We start from the raw sequence: 12,550 nt of genomic DNA, 5'->3' as shown, positions 1-12,550 counted from the left end.
GTCATCCACTCTGCCAAAATAGTAAAGGTTCCAGGCAATCCGTGATGGCTGATTGGCTGCAGTGGTCATGTGACACAGCAATATCACATGACCCACTGGGAATTATCATTTTAACAGATTCTCTTCTCTGAGAAATTCAATTTTTTCTCTCCTCCAGTCAAGAGCCTGAATTTTACGAAATAAATTATGGCTGTGTATTACGCAGTCCAGATAAGGGAGGAAGATACAGTTGCTTCTGAGGTTTCGATCTGCAAGAGGAGGATGTAGCTGCTTGTAAATGGTTAATTTACTAGAATAACAATTTACAAGCAGCTATTGTGTAATCTAATTGATGGGGGGGGGACATAGCTGCTCCTAAAGGGTTTATTTGAGTCTCTTACAGCATGCACTCAGAGCCCCCTGCAGACACATTGAGTACATGCTATGTCAAGATTTACCTCAGTTGCTGTTTCTCGCCTCCCCAGCAGCTCTATAAAGCTTGGAAATCAAGGATACATCGCTTCTTGCTTAATCCACATAAAGACGACAGCCCCTGTATCCCTGTGCTTACAAGCTGCCTGCACCCTCTCGGTATCACGGTGGTATCTTCTAGTTAAGACTCAGTAAGTCTCACACATCTCAAACCTGTGGGGTTGAACACTTGTCATCCCACATGGGCGCGTGACAGGGCATTTGCATGACCCTGTGACATCCCCGCCAACACTGTGCTGAGAAACCAAAGTAGGGACCGAAACCATCGCTTGACGCAAGCATCCCTCCCCTTTGTGTTTCTTCTCCATACTTCATTACGGGACCACCCACCACCCCGTTGTCCATTGCAGACGACACGCTAATTTCCTGATTAACCGTAGATTTGGGCCAGTTTTGGGTGGTATCGACCTTGTTTATTTTGGGTTCCCTAACCCCGCAGCTCAGGTTGTCATCTAAATATCTGCTTTTGGGCCCTTGGTATCGTTTCCTCCGTACCCTTACCCATGCCTTGGTGACTGTCACGCTGAAACACCACAGCCCGCCACGGCAACTCTGAGCATGTCGCACCCGAACCTGTCTAGCAAGTGCAATGCACCCCCATGGCCTCAATACACCTCCGTGCGCATCCTGGGGAGAACGTAGAGCGATACCCCAACCTGTGACACTAGTCACTGCCTCACACCGCTCAGTGGAAGCTGCTTCTCACCAGCACTGGGAACATTAACTGAAAAATGTAATGTAGGACGATCCTCTGCCGATCATCTCTGTGAAGGGGCCACAGCGCTCTTGCAGTTTTTACATCTTCGTCTACCTGCTTGTCATCTACATAAGGGCGACAGGAGAGATTATTACAGTGTTGTCCTATAAAAATGAATAGGACCATGTTGCAGTTCAGAACACGACCATTGACAAATAGACAAAGCAATGGAAACATTGAAAAGGCTTCACTGCTTGGATGCGCGCCACACCTTCTTTAAACTACTGCCTCTCCTAACAATTAGCAATTAATATTCTGATTTGTGACAAGCCTTTATAAGATGTTAATGTAATATCTTGTGATTTTTTTTTTTCCATTTTTTTTGTTTTCAGAAGCAAAGCCTGATCATACAAGAACTGCAGCAAAAATTAAAAGAACTGGATATAGAAAAGAACAGCCATCTGGATACTGCGAGGAGACAAAAGAGCGAGATTGCATTCGGCCTGGAAAGAGAAAACCGACTGAAGCAGGAACTTGAGGTAAATTATTATCCTGTGCCTGGTGAAGAGATATAGGTAGTTTTATTTACAGCGTTCATTGAATTCAGGGTACTAAGAGCTCACCAGTAACATCGTCTCCCCGGGCCCCCTGTGCAGCTCCATGCAAATATTACATTACCCTCATTAACACATTTAATTAATGGTGATACCAAATATGTATATTTTTTTTATTCTTCAAAGCGAACCTGTCATCAGGATTTTGCTAAGTAAACTACAGACACTGTCAGGTTGGTGCTGTTATACTGATTAAAATGATACCTGATGAAATCCGTCTTGTGGTTGTTTAATCTGTATTTGTAGTTTTCAGTTAATAAGATTCTCGTGCTTCGGGGCGGCCTGTGGTGGTGGTGGGGCTTTTTATGGTGATCTGCTTACATATTCACCGATGGCTTATGACAGGTCAATGATCCCTCAGTGACCGGTCCCCTATTTTACATACATGCTATTGTTCAGTTACAAAAAAATATTTACATTCAGCAAAATGGCGGTTGCGCTTGCGCAGTTACATCTATCGGTAAGAGATATAGTGGGGAAAATTGTGCAAGTTCTCCCACTTAAAAAGGCGAGAGAGGCCTGTAATTGACATCATAGGTAGACCACTTTCAGCCTTGGAAAATCAGCACTTTCATAGATAAACTGTAATTGGACGAGCCCATGTTTTGTTTTTTTTTTTGTTTGTTTTTTAATTTACAAATCCGTCAGTGAACAGTTTTTCGACATGCTTTGTATCATAAAAGTATGTGTTTGCATAATTTTCATGTCCAATGGTAGAATAAATGTGTTATATGTGTCGTATTATTGCATTTTGATGTTATGCCTTACCTGATTTCCTAATAACAGAACAGGGCAATTGGTGGTGAGTTTTCTGGAGGGTTACATTTTTCTAATACCCTCACCCTGTGAATTTTATACAGATGGTTAGCATAATACGTTTACTGTTTGCTTTTTTTGTAGTCTTTTTTTTTTTTCAATAGATCTTAAAATTTATTTATATTTTTATCAGTGGAACATTCACAGTCTTTTTAAAGGGAATCTGTCAACAGATATTTGCTGTGTACTCCATGAGGTAGTGGCTGAGACACCGATTTCAGTGATATGTCACTTATTAGGCTGTGTGCTGCTGTTTTATCAGTAGGAGATTATCACTGCTCAGACTATTGTTCACGTGCCTCCTGGTCCAACTCCACCCACATCACTGGTTAGCAGCTCATTGTCAATAAACTATGTACACAGAGACCTGTGGTGTTGGCGGGATTAGCTTTCTGAGCTCTGCTACATCTGAAAACTGATTGTATGACAACTGCAGCACCCAGTAAACCAAATGATGCATCACTAGTATCCGAGTCTTTCTACACATTATGCTGCACTTAGATGCTGGTGACAGATTCCCTTTAAATAGATAAGCAAAATCTGTTTAACACCATCCCTATGTCCTATCATTGATTTCTTATAGGCTGCAACCGAGAGAGTGAAGAGTCTGGTGGAGGGCATCGAAGCAGAACGGGCAGCACATCTGGAATCCAAGTTTAACTCTGAAATCATCCAGGTAGCTCACAAATCGGGTTATTCGGAGACCCACTACAGTAGCTGTAAGGGAGGTGTCCACTGCAGGGCCAGCAATCAAATGTAGTACGCGGGGATCTTGTGCTTGGAAAGGGAGTACTATCAATGGCTTCCCCTCTTTCTGCTGTGTAAAATATGGACTGAACCGTCTCTGCGTCCATATGTGAAGATGGTGGCAATCCTACAGATACTACATGACAGCCTCCCAGATTTTCCCGTTCTGTACAGGCACAGAAAACATTCATTGCTTATGAAGATGAAGCCCCTTTATAGAATTAACTCAAATCGCGGAGTGCAATCCGAATTGTTAACACTGTGTATCTCTGCACTTTCTGCTCAGAGACCATTGTTCGCATTAATGGTGTATTCGCGTCTTTATACATATCACTAGAATGTGCCACCAGTATATCATCAGTGGGGTCAGACTGGTGGGGCAAATGAAGGGGGCCTGTTCATTGCTTTTCTGCCTTGTGGTGCATCGGTCACCAGTGCTTGAGAGAACTGTAGTATAACTACATTTTCTATGAATTAAGCCTCGCTGCCATTCTCAAGGAAAAGAGTGAAAAGTCTGCAGCATTTTGACTTCTTTATTTTCAGGATCAGTGGGGATCCAAGAGGTCTGTCCTCAAGTGATCATAAGGTCAGGATGTATCCTAGTTATATATATGCTCCAACTTTACAAGACTTGAAACCCCATTTATAAAATGCATCCTAATTAGGTGAGTAAACACTTATAAAAGGGAATCTGTCTGTAGCTTTTTGTTATTAAATCCAAGAGTAGCATAATATAGAGCATAAGACCTTGATTCCAGGGATGTGTCCCTTATTAGGCTGTGTGCTGTAGCTTCAATAAAATCAGTATTTTATCAGTAGGAGGTTAACACTACAGGACTACATCTCACGTGCAGATCAGTCCGGCTAATCTGTGTAACCCCACCCTCGCCACTGATTAGCAGCTTGATCACATTGCTCAGTGTAGACAGCTGCTAGTCAGGGGTGTGGGCTGGGTAATACACAGCCCAAAAGCCTTAGCACTGCTACATCTATAGCAGACAAACAAACAAACAAGATAGTAAGTGACACATCCCTGGAATCTGGCCTTTTTGCCCCATAATATGGTGCTCTCAGATTTTTTGATAGCAAAAAAATCTGTTTCCAGATTCCCTTTAATTGTCCCAAATTCTGTTTAGTACCTTAAACCTTAAGGCTATGTGCACACGTTGCGGTTTTTGCTGCAGATCCGCAGCAGTTTTCCATGCGGTGTACAGTACAATGTTACCCTATGGAAAACAAAATCCGTAGTGCACATGCTGCAGAAAATTCCGCGCGGTTTTGAACCTGCACCAATAGGAAAGTGCTGTTGAAAACCCGCAGAGGAATCCGCAGAAGAAACCGCGTGAAAATCCGCAGTGAAAACCACAGTGGTTTTGCACTGCGGATTTTCCAAATTCCGCAACATGTGCACATACCCTTACACCTTTACATGTCCTTATGTAATAGTACATCACAATTAGGGTGTGCAAGTATGGAGTGTGCATCTGCTTCTAACAACCCCGTCGCCCCAGTCCTGGTCTTTCTATCATAGTAGAATTTTACTATATACTGCAATACTGTGTTATTGCACTATATGGAACAAATTATCAAACCACGCCAGGTCCAAGTCGGTGAAAGTAAAAAAAAAAAAAAAAAAGCATTTAAAAAAAAAAAATACAAAATTTTCTCAATTTTAAATAAGGAAAATAAATTTAAAAAAACCGTGTGGTATCTTTTGTGTATGTAAAAGTCTGATTATTTTTTCCTAATATAAAATTATTAAACCTGTCTGTTAATGGTCAAAAATAATAAATACTGAAACAGGTGAATTACCTTTTTTGGTTGCTGCACTTTCACCAGAAAATGGAATAAAAGCGACAAAACATTTTATGCACCCTAAAATGGATTCAAGAAAAACTGCAGCTCAGCACGCCTTTAAACCAATTTATTACCGGTGGCTCAGAAAATGACGACACAAACCAGTTTATTTTTTTTTTATATATTTTTTGTTGTCGGCTCATTTTTACAACTGGCTATGTGCACACGTTCAGGATTTCTTGCAGAAATTTCCTGTGCAAAACCGGACATTTTCTGCAAGAAATCCGCATGCGTTTTTACCGCGGTTTTTGTGCGTTTTTTTTTGCGGATTTTTTCGGAGGTTCAAAATGCAATAATATAGTGGGAAATCCGCAAAAAATATGCAAAATTATTGAACATGCTGCGTTTTTTACCGCAATGCGTTTTTTTTCCACCAAAAAAAAACGCATCATGTGCAGAAAAATTGCGGAATGCATTCTAAATGATGGGATGCATAATGTATGCGTTTTTTTCGCGTTTTTATAGCGAAAAAACACGAAAAAAAAATGCGAAAAATCTGCAACGTGTGCACACAGCCTAAGAACTCTGTAAAATAATTGATGGTGGAATTGGGATTTTTTTTTTCAACCATTTCACCCAATTTGAAAGAATTATTTTTTCATGTTTTTAAAAAAAAAAAAAAAAAAATGAAAAAGGGGGCAAGGAAACAGCAAAAGTGCAAGAAGTCTGTATGGGGAAAAGAGTTAAAGGATCTCTTTTATCAAACCAGTTTATTTTTTCTGAGTAGTCTATGATGTGAAAAGTTAGGGCAGACTGATTGCCAAGGGGAAATAAAGCAGTCCTGTTACTAGGATCTGTTCACACATTGCATTTTTACAGTGTTATATAAGTATAAAAAAGACCTAGGTCCATCATGTTCACCCTTCCTTCACCAATTGTACATTTGTCACTAATGTAACTATAACCCTCAATGTTATGTGTATCAAGGAAATCTTCCAGCCCTTTTTTAAATACTGCTATAGTGTCTGCCATTACTACCTCTTGTGGTCGGTATTCCTCAGTCTGACTGCTCTAACAGTAAATGTAATGAGTGCCCCATATTCCTTCTAAAGACCATACTGAGGACTAAGTCATGTGCCAGACATTTATACATGTAAATGAGATCCCCTCTGAGACACCATTTTTCTAAGCTAAACAAGCCCACCTTTTCCAACATCTCATAATACAAGAGGTCTTCCATCCCTTGTAATAATCTAGTGCCCATCTTTGAACTGATTCTAACTTCTGAATATCCTTTTTAAAATGTGGAGCCCAAAACTGGATCCCATATTCTAGAAGTGGCCTCATCTGTGGTTTATAAAGGGGTAATAATACGTTGGGATCGTGGGATTTTATATCTCTTTTCATACACCCTAAAATCTGATTTGCTTTTGCGGCTGCTGCTTGCCATGGAGTACTGCTGCTCAGCTTACTTGTAATGAGAATACCCAAGTCCTTCTCCTGTTCTGTAGTCCCAAGTATGGTCCCATTTAATGTACCGTATATGCAGTAAAAGGATTACTCCGTCCTAGGTGCATTACTCGACATTTATCTACCGTATTTTTCGGACTATAAGACGCACCGGATCATAAGATGCACCTAGGTTTTAGAGGAGGAAATTAGAAAAAAAATTGAAGCAAAAAATGTGGTCAATTCTACACTTAATATCCCCCATCCTGGAATGCATGACCCCCAATCCCTATCCTGGTATGCAGGGCCCCCATCTCCGGCCTGGTATGCATGGCCCCAATCTCTGTCCTGGTATGCAGGGCTCCCATCTCCTTCCTGGTATGCATGACCCCCAATCGCTATCCTGGTATGCAGGGCCCCCATCTCCTTCCTGGTATGCATGGCCTCAATCACTATCCTGGTATGCAGAGCCCCCATCTTCAACCTGGTATACATGGCCCCATCCTTATACTGGTATGCATACACCCATTCTTATCCTGGTACTAGATGGTAGCCCGATTCTTACGCATCGGGTATTCTAGAATATGTATGTAGTTTATTTATGAAGATTTTAGAATAATACATTGAATACACAGGATTCAGCCAGCCGCGACCAATTAGCGAAGCGTGGTTCAAATCCCGCGCCAGTTCGCTGATTGTTCGCAGCCGGCCACGTAGTATATAGCACAGCCACGTACTATATAACAGCCCACGTAGTAAATAGCACAGCCACGTAGTATATCGCACAGCCACGTAGTATATAGCACAGCTACGTAGTATATAGCACAGCCCACGGAGTATATAGCACAGCCCACAGAGTATATAGCACAGCCATGCAGTATATAACACAGCCCACGGAGCATATAGCACAGCCACGTAGTATATAGCACAGCCCACGGAGTGTATAACAGCCCACATAGCATATAACACAGCCACGTAGTATATAACAGCCCACGCATGTAGTGTATAACACAGGCCACGTAGTGTATAACACAGGCCACGTAGTGTATAAGACAGCCCACGTAGTGTATAGCACAGCCATGTAGTATATTGCACAGCCCACTTAGTATATTGCACAGCCCACGTATATTGCACAGCCCAGTAGTATATTGCACAGGCCACGCAGTATATAGCACAGCCCACGTAGTATATTGCACAGCCCACGTAGTATATAGCACAGCCATGTAGTATATTGCACAGCCCACGCAGTATATAGCACAGCCCACGTAGTATATAGCACAGCCCATGTAGTATATTGCACAGCCCACGTTATATATTGCACAGCCCACGTAGTATATTGCCCAGCCCACGTAGTATATTGCACAGCCCATGTAGTATATTGCACAGCCCACGTAGTATATAGCAATGTGGGCACCATATCCCTTTTTTAAAAAAAAAAAAAGAATTAAAATAAAAAATAGTTATATACTCACCTTCCGTTGGCCCCCGGATACAGGCGAAGCGGTTACCGACGCTCCGGTCTCGCGAGATGATGGCGTAGCGGTCTCGCGAGATCGCAATGCATGGAGCAGTCACCGGTGAGGAGCTGGAAAGGCCAGTATATAACGATTTTTTTATTTTTAACGTTAGATCTTTTTACTATTGATGCTGCATAGGCAGCGTTAACGGACTGCGTTACACTGCGGCATAACGCGGTCCGTTAGCGCTGCCATTAACCCTGTGTGAGCGCTGACTGGGGGGAGTATGGAGCGGGCGCCGGGCACTGACTGCGGGGAGTAAGGAGCGGCCATTTTGCCGCCGGACTGTGCCCGTTGCTGATTGGTCGCGGCAAAACAGCCACGACCAATCAGCGACTTGGGATTTCCGTGACAGACAGAAAGGCAGAAGGACAGACAGAGACGGAAGTGACCCTTAGACAATTATATAGTAGACTAGTGTCAAGGTGAAAATATATTTTCTTATATACTTTTTGTACTTTTATATCTTATACTGTGAAACAATAAGTTTTCCCTTGCTAATGCAAATGTAACTGTATTAAAGATGGCTGCCAGTGTTCATTCTTCACTTCAGTTTAGAATCTGAAAGGTTAAGTTTCATTTCTTCTGAAATCGGAACTCAGGAATGTGAAGGAAGGAGAAATCACCAGGAGACGTCCGAACGAATCAGAAGGACTGAGCACTAGACATATACTGCTTAAACCCCGCCTATTGCATTCCTTTTTAGTACCGTGTATTTGGAAAATAAAGTTCAGTTGCTGTGACAGTGGCTGACACATATAGTCACACGAGCATGCACTGAGATTGAACCAGCTACCTGTCTGACTCATTCTTACCCGGTACCACGTGCTTATAGTTTAATTTGGAATGACTGGTGAATGAGGATTTATTGTCGTTACGACCCCGACACTAGACTGTGGCCCGATTCTAATGCATCGGGTATTCTAGAATATGCATGTCCCCGTAGTATATGGACAATGATGATTCCAGAATTCGCGGCAGACTGTGCCTGTCGCTGATTGGTCGAGGCAACCTTTATGACATCATCGTCGCCATGGCAACCATTATGACATCTACGTCGATACTGTGCCCGTCGCTGATTGGTCGAGGCGAATTCGCGGCAGACTGTGCCCGTCGCTGATTGGTCGAGGCAACCTTTATGACATCATCGTCGCTATGCTGTGCCCGTCGCTGATTGGTCGAGGCCTGGCGGCCTCGACCAATCAGAGACGCGGGATTTCCAGGACAGACAGACAGAAAAACCCTTAGACAATTTTATATATATATATATATATAGATAATTGGCCCCATCCTTATCCTGGTATGAAGGGACCCCATTTCCATCCTGGTATGCATGGCCCCAGTCCCTATCCTGGTATGAAGGGACCCCATTTCCATCTTGGTATGCATGGCCCTAGTCCCTATCCTGGTATGCATGGCCCCGGTCCCTATCCTGGTATGCATGGCCCCGGTCCCTATCCTGGTATGCATGGCCCCAATCCCTATCCTGGTATGCATGGACCCCATCTCCGTCCTGGTATACATGGCCTATCCTTATCCTGGTATGATTGGCCCCCATCTTGGTGTGCATGCCCCCATCCTTATCCTGGTATGCATGCCCCCATCCTTATCCTGGTATGTAGCCCCCATCCTTATCCTGGTATGCATGCCCCCATCCTTATCCTGGTATGTAGCCCCCATCCTTATCCTGGTATGCATGCCCCCATCCTTATCCTGGTATGTATCCCCCATCCTTATCCTGGTATGCATGCCCCCATCCTTATCCTGGTATGTAGCCCCCATCCTTATCCTGGTATGTACCCCATCCTTATCCTGGTATGCATGCCCCAATCCTTATCCTGGTATGTAGCCCCCATCCTTATCCTGGTATGTATCCCCCATCCTTATCCTGGTATGTATCCCCCATCCTTATCCTGGTATGCATGGGCCCCAGCAGAAAAAAAAAGAAACATTCTTACCTTCCCTGCGCGCCCTTGCAGCGTCCTGTTCAGATGCTATCGGCTGCTTTATGCTTGTAAGCAGCGCATGGCAGTGGCGTCATGCGCTGCATACAAGCTGCCGAGGACAGCTGCCGGAATACTCACTGTTTTCCACGTCGGGACTATGGTGTGGAGCTCAGTGAGTATTCATTGCTCTTTAGCGAGCACAGTGTCAGCCGCAGCCACCAAGTTCCTGCAGCTGCCGGGCTTTCACGTGTGCCGCTACTAAAGGGAAGGAATATTCATTGCATCCCACGCATATCGGAGTGGAATTCAGTGAATATTCATTGCCTTAAGTAGCGGCACACGTGAAAGCCTGGCAGCTGCAAGAAGCCGGCTGCTGCGTATAACACTGAGCTCGCTATTAAAAAAAAAATTAATATTTGCTCCTTTCCACGCCCATGTCGAACCTGAGCACCCGACAGACAACACACTATTCAGCACTCGCGGTCTCGGTGGCAGATGACCCTGTCTGTCCCCCTAATTATAGAGTCCCCTACCACCACCATCTGTCTGGCCTTTGCTGCACTCCTATTTCCCTTCTTCCTACAGCAGTAATTTTCCTGGTTGCTAGGAGCAATGTCCTGCTGTAGTGATCCCAGTCCTGGGCTTGTATTCCTAATTTCAGCCAAACAAGCATATTTACTTGGTTGTGACAGATCAGGACTGGGCTCTCTGGCACTTTTCCCCTACCCCTTCTTCTAACTGTTACCCAGCTACCCACTTCTGGGTCCTGATCTTCCCCACATCCACCCTCCTCCATATCACTGACCTCCACCAGCACATGCTCAGTGAGCTCTAAACTCCTCTCCAGATTTGCAGTGCTCCTGAGTGTTGCAAGCTGGGCTTTCAAACATGTAACTCCTGACATCAAGTGCAAATATATTCACCATCAAATGGCTGTTCAAGGCATGCATACATCTCACAATGTGGACACCTGGTGGCATTGTCCATGGAGCACATGTTAAATGGGGATAAACAGTACAGATAAAAGAAGAAAAATACCAACTTTGCTCTTATGTTAAACTATGATATTGTGTTGAACTATGCACTTATCTACCACCTCTGCACTTAAAACCCGCCTCTGCTCCCTCATTTTTCTGCGTTTTTTAATGCAAATTAAAAGCTGCTTTTTACAGCACTAGCTAAAGCTGAGATTTCTCAAATTTCACGCACACCCTTGTTTTTGTTTCCTAACTTGATTGAAAAACTGCAGCACTTTTAAAATCTGCAGTATGTCACTTCTTTCAGCGTTTTTGGAGTTTTTTTCACCCATAGAAAGCAATGAGCTTAGATGTAGTGTAATTTTTTATAGTAATGTAATTTGTCCTTAAGTTTGTAAAGCAATCCTTTAGGTTCTTCCCACTCCAAGCATAGTTTAATTGAATCAATGATACCGTATATACTCGAGTATAAGCCGAGATTTTCAGCCCATTTTTTTGGGGCTGAAAGTCCCCCTCTCGGCTTATACTCGAGTCATACCCAGGGGTCGGCAGGGGAGGGGGAGCGGGGGCTGTCTAATTATACTCACCTGCTCCTGGCGCCGTCCCAGCAGGTCCCTGGCTGCCCGGCTCCCCAGCTTCTTCCTGTACTGAGCGGTCACATGGTACCGCTCATTACAGTAATGATTATGCGGCTCCACCTCCCATAGGGGTGGAGCCGCGTATTCACTACTGTAATGAGCGGTAACGGTGACCGCTCAGTACAGGGAGAAGCTGCAGCGTCGGGGAAGCAGGGACTGCACAGCGCCAGGAGCAGGTGAGTATAACGGGGAGGGGAGCGCTGCGCGATATTCACCTTCTCCTTGTTCCGGGCGCCGCTCCGTCTTCAGCGTCTTCTGCAGTGACGCTCAGGTCAGAGGGCATGGTGACGTAGTTAGTGAGCGCCCTCTGCCTGAACGTCAGTGCAGAAGACGCTGAAGATGGAGCGGCGCCGCAACGAAGTCAGGTGAATATTGAAAGTGCCGGGGGCCTGAGCGACGGAAAGGTGAGCATGTGACTTTTTTTTTTTTTATCGCAGCAGCAGCAAATGGGGCAAGTGTCTGTATGGAGCATCTTATGGGGCCATAACCAACGTTTGTGCAGCACTATATGGGGCAAGTGTCTGTATGGAGCATCTTATGGGGCCATAATCCATAATCAACGCTTGTGCAGCACTATATGGGGCCAGTGTCTGTATGGGGCCATAATCAACGTTTGTGCAGCACTATATGGGGGCAAGTGTCTGTATGGGGCCATAATCAACGTTTGTGCAGCACTATATGGGGCAAGTGTCTGTATGGAGCATCTTATGGGGCCATAATCAACGTTTGTGCAGCACTATATGGGGCAAGTGTCTGTATGGAGCATCTTATGGGGCCATAACGTTTGTGCAGCACTATATGGGGCAAGTGTCTGTATGGAGCATCTTATGGGGCAATAATTAACGTTTGTGCAGCATTGTATGGGGCAAATGTCTGTGTGG

The 12,550-nt window shown here is 44.2% G+C and overlaps 1 protein-coding gene across 2 annotated transcripts in view; it reads left to right on the top strand.

The window, feature by feature from the left end:
* The window catches only part of CCDC171 (coiled-coil domain containing 171), a 104,575-nt gene that overhangs the window by 27,271 nt on the left and 64,754 nt on the right, over positions 1–12,550 (top strand). For both annotated transcript variants that reach the window (XM_077250025.1, XM_077250017.1), the window contains exons 6-7: positions 1,561–1,707; positions 3,182–3,274. In XM_077250025.1, the coding sequence (XP_077106140.1) occupies positions 1,561–1,707; positions 3,182–3,274 (240 nt within the window). The remainder of the gene's footprint in view (positions 1–1,560; positions 1,708–3,181; positions 3,275–12,550) is intronic.

The sequence above is a fragment of the Ranitomeya variabilis genome, chromosome 1 (genome assembly GCF_051348905.1).
Source record: "Ranitomeya variabilis isolate aRanVar5 chromosome 1, aRanVar5.hap1, whole genome shotgun sequence".
Lineage (NCBI taxonomy): Eukaryota > Metazoa > Chordata > Amphibia > Anura > Dendrobatidae > Ranitomeya > Ranitomeya variabilis.
Note: the sequence above shows the minus strand (reverse complement) of the source record. Positions and strands in the feature narration are given on the sequence as shown.